The following is a 15584-nucleotide window of genomic DNA, read 5'->3' as shown; positions in this document are numbered from 1 at the left end:
TGTAATCTGCTTAGGGGTGCTCTGGAATTCATTTTACAAGTACAAAACAATAGCTACAACTGAAGTAAATAAACTCTTCCTTTTTTATTTGATGACTGAAGACACGTTATTTCACTGTACATCATACGTAGAAATTAAGTGGGGAAGGAGGATGAATCACAGAAACTCTTTATTAAAAATAAAAAATAGACAAGTGCTTCCCCCCCCCCCCAAAAGGGAGAAATAGGGAGAAGGCATCACGTGTGTATTGTTGTGAGCACTATTGTTCCAGCTTGTGTTGCTAAGTACACCTTTAGAAAGAATGTACAACCACTGTGTTAAAAATGCCTTACTGAAACCTTGCTGGGAAGGTTTCTTGCTGTTTGTATTTCTTCTTCATTACTTATTTTTTTCTCAGCTGCCTGCGCAGGAAGTAAATTGATGCCAACACTTCATAGCACTTGCGTTGCCCATTCATGGCCCTTTCATGTTCTTACCAGCTCTCTGTCCAGCCTGCATTCTGCAAGATGAAGGCTCGCAGTACCCAGGAGGGCCGGGAGGGCCAGGAGGACCAGGAACCCCAGGCTGACCTGCCACCCCAGGGAGACCTCGGTCACCATCACGGCCTTCCCTGCCATAGCTGGGTTTGCCTGGTTCACCTGGAAAAGCGGATGCAGGTCTCAAAATTGGCATGTACATGTAGCTTTACTGAACATCCTTTTCTTAAAAAGCTGTATTGAGATGGCTTTTTAGTGCTGTCAGTGAATTCCCCAGAGAGGTGCCTACTTAGAGGGACAGTTTTCCTCTAATAGACAAACCAGGCAGTGTTTACACATCTACAGTAATGAAATTTCAGTCCCGACCCTCTCCAGTTATACTGGAGCAGATCTGCTGCTGTAAACAGCTATGCAGTATTACTGATTGCAGCATTGCAGACAACCCTTTTGGTGATGTGTATGAAGGTGTAGATGCTACTCACTACTTCAGAGTTACATTAGCACTCCAGAAAGAGACATATCAAGAACTTATTTTTACTCTCCACCCAGATGTGTTGGGGAAATAGATGCGTAGAGTGGAATGCCTGAGCACTAAAGTATCTTTTTACTTCTAAATCTTCACTGAAGGGATGAAATACAGTTATTTTAGTCTCTTCCAATGATAAATTTCTAAAGACAACAACTCCAAGTTTCACAGACATCGTAGGTGTCAGTATATACTCAAATTATTTTTTTCTTCTTTTTACAAAGAGAACAAATTTTGGTAGTCTCTGTCTACAGATACACACAGAAACGTGCTACAGAGCGAGACTGATAGAAATAACGTTTATTTTCCTTCAATGACCACTAGAGGCCAGTCGTGCTGCACTTAGCAGCAAGAATCTGTCCTGGAGCCCTATTACGTAACAGCGCAATTAATTACCACCAAAAAAAAGAAAAAAGAATTGTACTTAGAATGTCCTAAATTATGAATGGGGATTTTGAAGACTGCTGTGCCTGCCCCAGATTATCTGGGGTTTGTGACCTTTTTTGTTTGTTTTATATTACATACATTTTTTTAATATAAAAAAGAGGCAATTTTATATATCTCTGGGTGTGTGAGAGAGAGATTGCCACTTCTTTTTTTTAATGTTTTGTATACCTTTTTCCTAATCTTTCTACAATGAGTTAAATAGGTGGTAGCTCTTTTAGTAAAAGAGCTTTTAATTCTAATTTGTGACTGTATCATTACCTATGAAGTAAAATTTATGAAGTATTGTTATTTGGAAGTTTATTGCTTAATGGGCATCTTTTATCTTTTCAAGGCAGCTTGAGGTATCAGTTCTCAGATATTTTATTGGAATAAACTTTTACTCTCTTCTTTATCCTCGCCCTTTTAATATTTACCTGGAAGACCTCTTGGTCCAGGGTAACCTTTTAGTCCTCTGCCTGGAAATCCTCTTTCTCCTCTTTCTCCTGGTTCACCTAAAGCAAATTCATGAAACATTAGTTACAGCCTGCTTGGAGTATTACTTTCATTAAGTCCCCTCTCTGAGGTGAATGGCTAACAAGCAGAGAATTCAGGTGGATACATGTAGTCTTAGCATCTCTGAATGATGTCCTGACACATGTTCTTGTAAGAGGTTTGGGATTTGTTTGGGGGGTTTTCTCCCATTCCAGTCATACTCAGAAGTAGACGTGTTGGAAGGGAGAATAATAAATCACTTGGGGCTGGACAGTAAGCACCACACAAAATATACCATTGCCTATATAACAGAAATAAACCAAACTCACAAAACTACACAGGTTATTTTAGAATATAGACTGAGGGTACTGGCAAATGGCTTTTGCAAGACCACATGAACTCTGCTAATAAGTAGAAATTCTCCACTGCTGGTCCTTGAGACAGCTAATGAGGAGAGGAGAGGAGAGGGAGAGGGAGAGGGAGAGGGAGAGGGAGAGGGAGAGGGAGAGGGAGAGGGAGAGGGAGAGGAGAGGAGAGGAGAAGAGAAGCCGGCTTGCACATATTACAGTATTCTGTTGACATCCATGTAAGATGTTCATAAAAGTGAAACAAAGGACTTTTTTCGCATATACTGGTATTATGGAAACTTTTCTTTGGTGGGTGCCCAGCTTTTATTCAAACTCACATGTTGCTCCAACCAAGAAACATCTTAGTAAGAGGAAGCTTTCTTTGTTATTTTAGTTGTAAAGTTCAATTTCTGTTTACTGTATATATTCCATAGCAGTACACATATCTACCACTCATGGATACCTTATGTAAACTCTTGATTTTATTTTTTATTTTTACTGCAAGTCAAAAGTTGCAAGTATATGCCTAATAATGTTTGAGTGAGCTTTATTTTATGCTTTCATACTTTCTTGTACTGCAGTGAGAAGAGTTGGAATAGACTCTTAAGTTTGGGGCTTGCCTAGACATGGCACAGCAGGAAACAGAAGCTATGTAAAGGAACACAGGAGTTAGTCCAAAAGTCCACATTTCAATAAAAGATGCACATGGGGTGCTAGAGGAGAAATCTGATCGCTATGCTTCAGACTGCCTAGTCAACATGGAGATTCAGCCTGTCTTTGTAAATGCAGCTACTGGAGGCACTGATGTCTGGTTACCCATACATACTTCCGCTATTGCCAGCTTCTGACCACTTTGGAGTAGTGTTTACTGCTGGTTATCCCAACCTTCTCCAACTTCTTATTTCAGATTCCGCCATCCTTCACTATCCCAGATTGCTCATTAAAGTCACTATAACCTCCTTCCTTGAGCCAGCTCTTTTTGACTCTTCTGTTGTTGATGCTGTTAAAAACACAGTTCCTCTGTATCTTCTGCTCTCTCTCAGGGTTACACATTCTTGTATTTCTTTCTCCTCTTTATCATGCTCTTCTAAACCATTCTCGACACCCTCTTCCTTTTCCCTTTTATTAGATGTCCTTGGGTACCCTTTTCCTCTCACTCCCATCTCAGACAACTCCCCAAATGGATGGGGAAAGTCAGTTAATCTCTGTGACCTCTGTGGAACTCTGATAACTACCAGGAACTCAGAGTGAAGCACTGAGATTTTTTTTCCAGTGTGCCTGCTATGTACCATCATGATAGCACTTGCATATGAGAGCATTCACCACTTCTCTTGTATCTGTAATTGTATTTCAAGGTTCACTGTAAGGTAGCTTGGAAGTTGATGACAATTATGGTAGGAAACAAAGCATTTTACTTGTTTGGGGCTTTTTCAATGCTTTGTAGATTTATTCTTTTTTTAGTATTAACACAGTGCAGCCTACTGTGTGCTGAATCAAATACAGCTTGTCAGATCACCTGTGTATCTCCATTTTTTGTTGCCTCTGCAGATACATGACATTACCTTAAAGGAAAACAGCAGAGCTCCAGCAACAATGCTGTTAAGGTTTGCTTTGTTTGTACTCTATTTCTTCTCTCAAAGGTTTTCCCAATTTTACTTTCAAATAAAACTTGAGACAAAAGTAAATGCTCTAATCCAGGGAGGGACAGACCAGCTTTGTGCAGAAATACAATTTTTAAACAAAACCTTCCTCCAAGAAAACAAATTGAAACCTCTGCTGAATAGAAACCAATACATACATAGTGGTCATAAGGCTTTGCCAAAAATTCTACTGAATAATCTTTTGGAGGAATATAAACCCTCTCAGTCAGGAACAAAAGAGATTAACTTAGATCAAAGATTTTTGTAAAGTATAAGGTAAGTCAATTTTATTATGGATTTGTTCTTGCCAAAGAATCAATAGATTGTGGTACAGGGTACAATGTTAAATGGCTCAAGTATTATACCCAAGTAAGAGGCAGATTGTTATCAGTCACTTGTAATGTGAGAAACTGAATAAACTTAGAAAAGTAGGCTAGAGATTTGTGAATGAATGTGACTGTCTATGTTTGCTTTTGGGACTGCAAGTCTCACAGAAGTGAGGGTCACAGCTGGACTGAGTGGAGGAAAGACGGAAACGCTGCTGGAACTTTTCAGCACATGAAAAATGCAAACCTCAAAAGTCCATGACAGTGAAAATTAATATTAAGAAACTGACTCATCTGCTTACTACTAGTTCAAGGCAGATGCCTATTCTTTCTCATATTGTGTAGGTGACTCGATTACAAAAAACAGATTTATAAACATGTCTTGCTGAGGCCAGGGCAATGTACTCTTTAATCCCTGGGGGAACTGGGGCAACAGTTACAGGAAACAGCTTACGTTCCTAATTCAGAGTTTTTTTCACATGCATACAATGTACATCCACAACCAAAGAAGAAAAGAGAAAAAGAGAAAAAAAAACCCACCCACTCAAAAAAAAAATGGAGCAGTCAACAACTTAAAGCCAGTTACAGAATTTCTTACCTTTAGGACCTTTACGACCGATCTCACCAGGGGGACCTTTAAGGCCAGGCAAGCCACGGGGTCCAAGCTGTCCTGGGAAGCCATTTTCGCCAGCAGGCCCTGGAGCACCTGGTGGCCCAGGTTGGCCAGGAAGACCTGGAGCACCAAATTCTGGCCTCTTAAGACTGGCTGCCAGCTGAGCTAGTTGTTCTGCAATGAACAGGAGGGCAGGATTAAGGAGTCAGTGGATCCGAATGGAGAGATTCTCATGTTCACTGAAGAATGTTTATTCTCTGCTACAGAAACCAACAGATTCCTTATGTACAATGCTATCTACAAAGTTTGTTACATATAAGATACTATCTTGGTACTACTAGAGGGAAACCATAGGCACATTGTGAAGCTGGTCACTCTGCCAACATCTTAAATATTTAATGTTTGCAAGCTGAAAGGTCTTAAGTATATATGGTTCATTTAGAAATGCCCTCATAAATTTCAACCATATAGTAAGAAAACTTACTTATGCAATTGCTGCCTCTTAAAAGAGCTCTCTTCATTACCACCTGCTAATCCTTATTAAGATCTGTCTTTGCAATAAAAACAGTTAAAAAGCATGAGGGCAGTCATCTACATTGGCCTGCAAAGTGTGTGCAGACCTTCTTTTTCAGAGGAAAAAAGCCCTCAAATTGGTGCTCATGAGCTCAAGTTTGATAAATTATGGAATATTTTATGTTGATCTTAAGGTAAATCAGCAGGAGCTTTGCTTTTCATTAGCACAGGATCAGCCTGCCATTCCTTGGAATGGTCTAAGCTAGCTATTCCCTTTTCCTCATCTCCCTTTCAGGCCATTGCTGCAAAATCATGAGAGCAGTCCTCTCTTTCCTTAACGGTTCTATTCTAGATTTCAAATCTGTCTTCCAAGTATGCCTCAGAAATAACTTTCTCTGGATACAGCCACACAAAACTCCATATGACATTTGCTATGACTTGGCAAGACTAGTTATTTTCTGTCTACAAGTAAAAAGAATTAATAAGATAGGGCTGGTAAGCAGATGTAAAGGACCTGAAAAAACCCCTAGGAACTATGGCTAGCAGATACATGAAGAAGACTGGGGATAGCAATCTGCGGGCAAAGCCTGCTCAGGACATGATCTTCAGTTATGATTGTCTTTAAGCTGACAAGGTTCCAGGGTCACACTTGGACTGGTTTCTTCTTTTTTTTTTTTTTAAAGCATGACAGTATTGACTATTACTGAGGTTCACCAGAGGGATGCAATGAAGCCAATCTAGATTTTTCCCATAGCCTTCTCTTCATTGCTAATTGTGATGGTTATGAATAAATTCAACCATCATACTCTATTTAACTATGATCCTCTTCAGTATTACTATGTCTTTCAATAGACCACTTTTTATCCTATTTATAGAAAGTTAAAAAAAACAAAAACAAAAACAATTCTGTTGTACAGTATCAAGAACAGTAATGACTACTGAGAATTTTTAGATTAAATCATGAGCAGCAATTTCATTCTGGTAAACTCTTAACATTACAAAGCCATAATATCCCAAAGGGCATCTTCAATATCAAGTACCGAAAAGTTTCTTTTGTGCTTACAGGGTAGCATGAATTTTTAAACTTAGTAAATCCCATGCCCCCAAGTGTATTAAAAAAGCTCCAGAATTCTGTGTGTGTCAAGAAGAACTAAGAAAATATAATCAGGGTTTTGAACATCTGCCTATGGCTTTTATTTTGGAATATGTTGGGATATCTACACAAAGCCTCTCTCTGCACTGCTTTTTTTTTTTTTTTAACCTATTTTTCACATAGTCTGATAGCATACAAATGGTAAAACAACCTTTCCATGAAGTTGTGTACTTTTATATAAGTAAACATAGAATGATTTCTACAAAAAATTTATGTATTTCATAAAAACACTCTGGTCTATCATCTGGTTACTATAGTAATAGTGTGGAACCAACAGGTGTTTCAATGAGGCTGCAAATTATATATAAAATAAAGGACTTCTTTCTTATATTTTCTCATATTGTGTCCATGTTCACATACAGGAAGATTTTCTGCCAGGTTCCCTGCTGAGGCTGTGGTATTTGTTCTAGATAAGACTGAGAAAAACCTTGGTTGCCTCCACAGCAGTAAACTAACCTGGTTTACATGCACAAGAAACATCAAGTACTTTTTAGCATATTTACCTTGCATGACTCTCATGCAAACCTGCTTAATGTGCTGATCGGTTGGTTCTTTTCCCTAGGATTCAAAAAATAATAGTTTAAAAAACAGTTGATAGCACAGTACGTTTTATAAGTGTGCCTGATGCAAAAAGTGCTGGCAGGTCAATAAAAAGGTGTTCCAGTCCCTGCAAGTGCAACTATTACAGCTGAAGTCTAGCAAGGCAGACACTGTGTGATACAGCCGTGTATCAAACATGGTACATGCGCAGTACAGGAGTGGGGTGGGCGTAAGAAAATGGAACTGAACTGAAAGCTGAGGACCCAAGGACCTAACTGCACACAACCCTAAGATTTCTCTGGTGCACAAATATGTCTGTTGTGTGGGACGGTGTATTTCAAACTCTACTGTGGCACTTAGGTTTTGTATGCGCACACATCTCCTGATGCAAGAAGTGGTGTGAGTAACAGCTAAGTGTTCAAAAGATGCCAGTCACATAAAACCAGTACTTACAGCTGGACCTTCGCTGCCAGGCAGACCTGGGGCACCCTGTTCACCTTGCAAACCTCGTGGTCCAGGTGAGCCTCGCGGCCCTTCCATGCCAGGCAGTCCCCGACTTCCCTCAGGGCCACGGGAACCAGAGTCTCCAGGATTACCAACCTGACAGTGAAAGAGAGGAATTTCATCGGACTGCTATACTAGTGTTACACTCATCCTGACATATCAAAATGGTGACAGGAGCTATTCACAAATGCAAAGCAATGGATGCTGGGATGCAGAGAATAGCTTCTTTGTAAATAAGCGACTGAAGTCAGTGTTTGTGTGATTTATAAAACTACAAAGAGGTCTGCATTACTCACTTAAAGGGGAAAAGTTGGAAAATAAGTTATTCTGTCTAAAGAGGCAAATAGGCATCCATAGTGATGTGCACAAGACATCAGAGTTTTTTGTCAAGGAACAGATCTCCTATACTTGGTTTCTACTTCTGCCCTCGTGCATGTGACATACAACTTCTCTAGACATCAAGTGCTCCTTAAGTTACAAAAATTCCAGCTCCCTGCTTGCTCCAAATGCCTTTCATGCCTTTTGCAGAGAGTACCACAGTATAAGTCTGTATTGTCTAGCCCCAGGCTGCTTGGGAATACACATTTTTGCTTTGTTTACGTCTGTCAGAGTTCACTGCACACAGGTTCTAGTGCCTACACTTGAGCTTGCTGGCATAGCAGAGGGAACATCCTCACAGAAGCTGATGCTGACTGAACTGCCTGAACAGATGCGTTGACAGCTTATTTCACTCAGGGAAGGGGCAGAAAGAGCTATTTTACTGGTAAAGCTTCCTGACCCCTGGGGAATGAAAGGATTGATAAGGTTAAATCAGTACGTCCACTTATATACATTTTGTATATAAAATTTTAGTAAATTTTCTGAAAGTGATTAAATATGTAGGTGATACCTATGCCAACAAACACCTCTGAGTTACTTTCAATACAAGTTATTTTACTATTATTAATCAATAGTAGTACTAACAAAGAAAAGGAATAACTAAAAACAAAAAATCCCAAAAACTCACAACAAAACCCAAAACCAAAAAGAAAAAAACACAGAAAAAAGAAAATCCTGTATACTTTTGGTTTCCCAAAGCTCATGGGAGAAGAAAAAAACCAAAACAAAAAACCACTGAGAGATACTCAAGAACATGGAACTTACTCAACTGTGGTATCAGTTAAAACCACAAGATGGAGCCATCTCAGTTCCATTTACACTGCCTCTCAGGCAGCTAACTGCTGTCCCCGACAGAAAAAAAGACCCAAGGAACACATTTCAATAGATATATTAAGACAGCAAAATTCCCTTCATGGACTATACAAGCAGGAAGCCATCATTCCTTTCTTGCCCAGCCTGGTGAATTATCAGGTTCTCTGACAGGTTACTCGTCCCTGTGCACGTACTCACAAAGACAACAAGCCCACTAAGGTCTCATCCAGAGAAGACGATTTTTAAAAACATGGGGGACAGAACTACAGAGTTGTCCTCTGCTCTACCTCTTCCTCATATCCTTCCCATAAATCTTGATCAGCAGTACACACTCCGTAGCTTGCATTTGCTTAGCTTCAAAGTCACACTGGCTACTAAGAACACAAGCGCAGCTCTTGTTCCGTGCAGCCTCACTGCTGATGTGTTACTATCATAGCTCAAACTGTCAGCCGCTGCAATGACCACACTCTTCAATGATCCCGAAATAGACGACTGTGTTCAGCTCTAACATTCTTTTTTCTTACATGACATACAAGCTTCTGCTCACCTTCCACATAAAAGCTATCATTTTGTTATTTCTGAAAAAAAGAAAAAAAAAAAGAAAAAAAAAAAAAAAAGGCATCTGGGCCAGATATACTTCTGCTTTCACAGAAATCACAGTCTTGCTGCCAGCTTTTTCACAGTGTAAAGATTACAGGCTGCACACAGCCACTGCACGGAGCCTCCTTTCTACACAACACACTGTACAAAGAGTACATTCATTTCCTTTACAAAAAACCAAAAAGCCAGAAAACTGCTGTTGAATTATGTTTCTTTTTTATGGAGCTTAGAATTCAGGATGCGAATTCCTTTCCAAAACTAATTCATTTTAATATTAACTATATTCAAAATTTAAACTGAAGAAATGCTGTTGGAACTCATTCAATTTAACTGTGATGAAGAGCTCAGATCATTATTTGTATTTTCTTTCTTAAATCAGAAACCTATCTATCTCATCTACTAGATCTCTATTTCTGTAACAGAAATAGAAATTCTGCTATTCATTATACTTACAGCTCCCTTTGCTCCTGGTAATCCCATATCACCCTAAACAAAGATAAGACAAACTACATTAAAACAGAGTATCCATTATCATAGACATTACAAATGCAGTAAACTTGACACGATTTTTTTCATTATAAAAAAAAAGCTCACATATTTAGTTAATTTATGCAAGATTGCACCTCAACTGAATTACAATTCATTTGGAAATAAACCTTAAATTTCAGATTATTTTGGTAAAATTCCTTTCTCAAGAACATTTCTGTAAGGTACAAATAAGAAAACATGTTTATTATAATTGGTTTTGTATTGCTTATCTTAGAATTAGACACATGGCTCTAACCTCTCAAATCACAGTTACAGCACAGGACAATCTTGAGGACCACAGTTACAGCACAGGACCTCTAGAGGAAGCATTATTTAATCAGGAGTTTCTAGTTTGACAGAATTATGGATCTTTTACAGTGTTGCATTAGCCCTTACAAAACTGCAACAGAAACTAGGCAGGTGTCTATCCAATGTACTATGAAGAAGCTAAACCCCTAGAAGTTCCTGTTCTCAGCACCTGGTTCCTGGCTTGAACAACCCCGAGATCCCTCTATTGCTCAACTGAGAATAGTATTCCAACTATTCAGAAGTTTTTAGTGTTCCCTTTGAATTGGGATAAAAAAATATATTTCAAAATCTTGTAATCACCTATGAAATAGATTAACTCATCTTCCTCGGCATTTTCATGTTACTCTAGGAGAGCTTTCTGAATATTGTATTTCCCCAGTTCCTACATGTCATTGGTGAAGTAATTGGTTTCTAAAGGTCAGAAAGGCTACTTTGTTTGTTAATGAATATGCCATAAGTGAAGTAGAAATAACAAATGTTATCAGTTTAAAAACAGACTAACTGGCAGCACATTTAAACAACCCATAGTATTGCTTCCTGGGAACCTGTATAGTGATGGTAAAGCCTCATTACTGGACATCTAGCTCACTAGGGCTGTTAGTTAACTTTAAAAGCCTTTCAGAATTGCAGAGTATAGGAAAACAGTGCTCATTTCCAGCACACAACCTGGGTACTGTTTTTTAAATCAGGAGCAGTTTACTTCCTTTTGAAACAGCAAGTTCTGGGTTTGCCGGATGGGGCCCCACAGGAGCCACTGTGTGAGTATTACACACCTTACAGAATATGCGTGTTTCAGATTGCTTTCAAAACAGCAGGAATGCTGTTACCAGGCTAATAGAACTGCTGTGCTCTGCAACACCCAGTTCCTAAAAAACTGAAATGTGACTTTCAATGATCAAATAATCTGCCTGAAGCACTCCAACAATACCCTAAAGTTTTAATTTATGACAACAAAATATTAGATTGGATTAAGAGAAAATAATGCCTTACTAAGTCACCCTTTTGTCCTCCATCTCCTTCTGCTCCAGGTGCACCCTATATCAAAAAAAGACACACTATCAGCCTTCGGATTTAGTCAATGTAATGTACTACACCATTTGGTAGTGTGACTTGAAAGTACCATGACCTGTAACATGACTTACTTGTTCACCCTTTGGTCCTGGTTCACCCACCGAACCCTAAAAGGTTAAAGATTATAAAAAAAAAAAATCAGAATTTGAAACTGCAGGTTCAAAAGCATACTAAATTATCTTCAATCCTCCCTACCATCTATTATTAACGCAAGAGACTTGTAAAGCTGCAAATTTTTAAGAAAGACAATGAAAGCACTTAAATCTTACTATGTAATTAAGGTAACAGACTGAAGGCAGGTAATAGCATAGAACATATGATCCACTGCCACACTGAATGGTACAGATTCTGACTGTCAAACAGTAGGTCTCCCCTTTACACATTAGATGATTTTGCAGCTGCTACAACTCTGCTCTGCAAATTAGTTAGAAGTTATAAGTAAAAAAATCCAGTAAGTATATCACTTTTTCTGGGCCTATGAAGTATTCTGTATTGCTGTAGGCCATACCAGCCCTGCTAACGCAGGATAAGCACACTGAGACATCCACACATTCAGTCACAAGCTGTCTTGCTTGCTGTTTAATCCTCAGTGTTTTTTAGCAGAACTGTCTCTAGAATTTTGACCATTACAGTCAAAGCTGAATAGCTTGTATCTTAAGCTGGATATTCTTTTAAAAAAATAAATAAATAATGTTTTATCTTAGAATCCCGTAACAAAACGTACTTGTGTGAACAGGCAGGAACCAAAGAGGAATAAATTAATGACCTGATTCATTTCAAACATATGCAATTTGTTTCTATAGTAAAAGTATTTCACTTTGTTGTTTGAGTGTGTTAATTAAGAAAATCTTAGTGTTTGTGGTCTGTTAGAAAACCAATCACACCATCCTTAAATGTTCTTTGCAGTCTGAGCACCTTCAAACATATACATTACAAAAGAACTAGAACTGTGCATGAAAAAATTTTCTAAAACAGCATTTTCTCTCCCATTTCAGAGATCCATTTAATTCACATAAGATATGGGCACACAAACCAGTGTAACATCTACAATTTAATGAATTCAGATTTGTTCTTACATTACCAAGGACAAAGAGCCGATTCTAAATTACCCAAAAAGCTAAGCAGTAGAAATCACAGACCTATTTAACATTCCAACTTTGTCAAACAACATTGAAACTATTTTGTCTGATGTTCTCAAAATCATGCCTTATTAAAGTTTCCCAATTATTCACACAAAAAGACACTGTTTTCCAATTTATCATCATTTTGGGGGTTCTTCTTCTCCACTTACTATTCATTAGAGCAACAAAGCTGCCAGTAGATAAGGTTGAGATAGGAGAAGCTTTTGCTTTTATGAAGCTTGGCTAGTAATATTTGTATTAGCAAACATAAAAATCACAGCTGAAACTACCTGAATGTTTTGCATTAACTCCCAAAATTTCAATGGATACAATAGGATAAGATGTCTAAAATATGGAAATATCCACTTTTTTGACATACTGCTTACCTGTTTGTAAAAATCCCTCTCAAACCACACCCAGGAATTGTTTGGGAAAGTGCTGGTCAGCATCAGCCAAAACTGTGCCAGAGGCACATACTATTTAATAGTACAAAGGATCATGTTCCAGAACTAAAGTCTGGGTCTTGCCCTGGCGCTTTTAATTTACTAACATAAACAGAACCAAAGTGTCTGAAACCAATTCAAAACGCATGAATCAGAAACAGTATAAGTTATGAACGCTGGGGTTTGGACATTCTTCGCAACATACCTGCATAACTACTCTGCAAGGTTCACTGAAGCATGATCCATCACTGTAACATTGTTTTGTATTGCTATCTGCTAAAATATGTCAGGTGTGAGATGGATGCACTTGACTTCTTGATCAAACTAGTGGCAGTTTGGTTCAGGTTCTGATAGAAGTGGATCGGGAACTGGCTGGATGGCTGCACTAAAAGGGTTGCAGTCAATGGCTCAATGTCCAAGTGAAAGCCAGTGATGAGTGGCACTCCTCAGGGATCAGTACTGGGACCGGTGCTGTTCAGCAACTTTGTCGGAGACATGGGCAGTGGAATTGAGTGCACCCTCGGTGAGTTTGCCAACAACACCAAGCTGTGTGGTGTGGTTGACACACTGCGGGGAAGGGATGCCATCCCAGAGCGACCTGGACAGGCTTGAGAAGTGGGCCCATGTGGAACCAAGCCAAGTGCAAGGTCCTGCACCTGGGTCATGACAATCCCAGGCACAAATACATATTGGGCGGAAAATGGGTTGAGACCAGCCCTGAGGAGAAGGACTTGGGAGTGCTGGTGGATGAGAAGCTCAACATGAGCCGGCAGTGCGCACTGCTAGCCCAGAAAGCCAACCGCATCCTGGGCTGTATCAAAAGAAGTGTGGCCAGCAGGGTGAGGTGATTCTCCCCCTCTAGTCTGCTCTGGTGAGACCCCACCTGCAGTACTGCATCCAGCTCTGGAGCTCCCAGCACAGGAAGGACATGGACCTGTTGGAGCAGGTCCAGTGGAGGGCCACAAAGATGATGAGGGGGCTGGAGCACCTCTGCTGTGAATACAGGCTGTGAGAGTTGGGGTTGTTCAGCCTGGAGAAGAGAAGGCTCCAGGGAAACCTTATCACAGCCTTCCAATATCTAAAGGGGGCTACAGGAGAGATGGGGAGGGACTCTTTATCAGGGAGTGTAGCAACAGGTTGAGGGGTAATGGTTTTAAACTGAAAGAGGGGAGATCCATCCCCTATAGCCTCCTATAAACAAGAGAAGGAACATATTTTTTATATATATAGGCTTCACTGACATTTATTCAGCAAAGCAATGTATCTTCTGCAGGTATGTGAGAACCCCAGGACCCAGTTCTTCCTAACAAAATACTAGAAGAGGTATTTATATCCTGTAATTGTGTGTATGCATAGGTGTCAATTAGCCTGTCCATAGCAGGTCCTAACACATATGTAAAAGGCATTGTGCCTACTGTACACCAGGGCTGAATTTCCAAAGCTCTTTAGTGACCAGAGATTCTGACATTACAATTTCAGATCTGGCTGAGTCAATGATTTGCAATATGATTTAGGCCTTTAAATGATTCAAATTCCCTAAAAAGGAAATATTTGTGCCAGTAATCTTATTTCAGTCCCTTAAGTAACACTGTCAAGACTTTTCCTGTATATTTTATGAGGTACAAGTAGTTAATGGGCACCTAGAGCACCACTTTCCTACATACAAACCAAGAAACCAGACATTAATTCATATAAAAGAACCTGCAAACAATGCTCCAATTATTGTTTTTACTCCTGACATCAAACCGCTGTCTGTATGCATGACTGCATTTCTTACCCGGTCACCCTTACCACCCGGTAGGCCTGGAGGACCTGGCAGTCCAGGAAGTCCAATATCACCCTGGGGACCCTGTAAAAATAAGTCAGTAAGTGTAAACTTACTCAATTTGTTTTAGAACGAACAACTAAGAGTCATACCCTGACAAGCAGATGGGGCAGAATCTTATTCCCAGAACACTCCTAACTTGAAAGAGGATTATCTGATGAAAACAGAGCTCATCCAAAATACAGCCCTTTAAACAGCATCTTATGTTTTTATTGCTGACAAACAGAAGAGAAATGGCTTACAGAGATATCTACCCTCCAGTCCCTCAATGACAGTCTGGTTTTCTTAAAAATACTTCCTAAGATCTTGTGCTCTATGATTTGTGCATTCCTCTGTAACAGCAGGTTCTTTCAGCCAAAACCTACCCAGCTATGCTTCTGACTGTTACTGTGTAAATACTGCTGGAGCTCTGGTAAAAGGTGGTATTCATAATCTTCTCCATTCATTAGTTTCATGCAGCTGTTAGCAGAAAGCTGGTCCTTCACTGCTCCCGTTCCCCGAGTACGCACAATCCACACAAGAGTGTGCAACCCAACTTTGCACATCACAGGATTTGTGGTTTTTTAAACTGAAGAAAGTCCCACACATCTCCATATACTTTAAAATAGCATTTGCTAATATTAGCACAGTCACAGAGGACTGAAAAAGAAACTCAACAATCACTCATTTCAACATTATTTTCAGTTCCCTGCACAGATAAATGGGTAAGTGTAGTTCCAGATGATACCATAGCTTCTTGAAAGTAAATACAAGCACTGAATATGGAAATAAACTGCTTACCCATTTCCCTGGTAAACCTGGAGGACCTGCAGGACCTGGCTCCCCTCTGCTGCCCTTATAGGAAACAGAAGGACATCATTACTTCTGAACTATTCCCTGTTCACAGCGAATAAAGTATGACTTTTTTCTTAGTGTTTAGTGAATTACACTACTTAGCAGT

General features: G+C 39.5%; 1 protein-coding gene across 1 annotated transcript in view; it reads right to left on the bottom strand.

Moving 5' to 3' along the window:
• Positions 1–453: 453 nt before the first annotated feature.
• The window catches only part of COL9A1 (collagen type IX alpha 1 chain), a 67244-nt gene continuing 52113 nt past the window's right edge, over positions 454–15584 (bottom strand). The window contains exons 29-38 of the mRNA XM_074153017.1: positions 15425–15478; positions 14597–14668; positions 11327–11362; positions 11175–11219; positions 9801–9833; positions 7506–7652; positions 7016–7070; positions 4832–5020; positions 1863–1940; positions 454–638 (exon numbers count right to left, since the gene is read on the bottom strand). Coding sequence (XP_074009118.1) covers positions 454–638; positions 1863–1940; positions 4832–5020; positions 7016–7070; positions 7506–7652; positions 9801–9833; positions 11175–11219; positions 11327–11362; positions 14597–14668; positions 15425–15478 — 894 coding nt within the window. The remainder of the gene's footprint in view (positions 639–1862; positions 1941–4831; positions 5021–7015; positions 7071–7505; positions 7653–9800; positions 9834–11174; positions 11220–11326; positions 11363–14596; positions 14669–15424; positions 15479–15584) is intronic.

This window comes from Numenius arquata, chromosome 9 (genome assembly GCF_964106895.1).
Source record: "Numenius arquata chromosome 9, bNumArq3.hap1.1, whole genome shotgun sequence".
In the NCBI taxonomy this organism is placed as follows: domain Eukaryota; kingdom Metazoa; phylum Chordata; class Aves; order Charadriiformes; family Scolopacidae; genus Numenius; species Numenius arquata.
The sequence above is the reverse complement of the archived record's forward strand: the minus strand, read 5'-3'. Positions and strand labels throughout refer to the sequence as shown.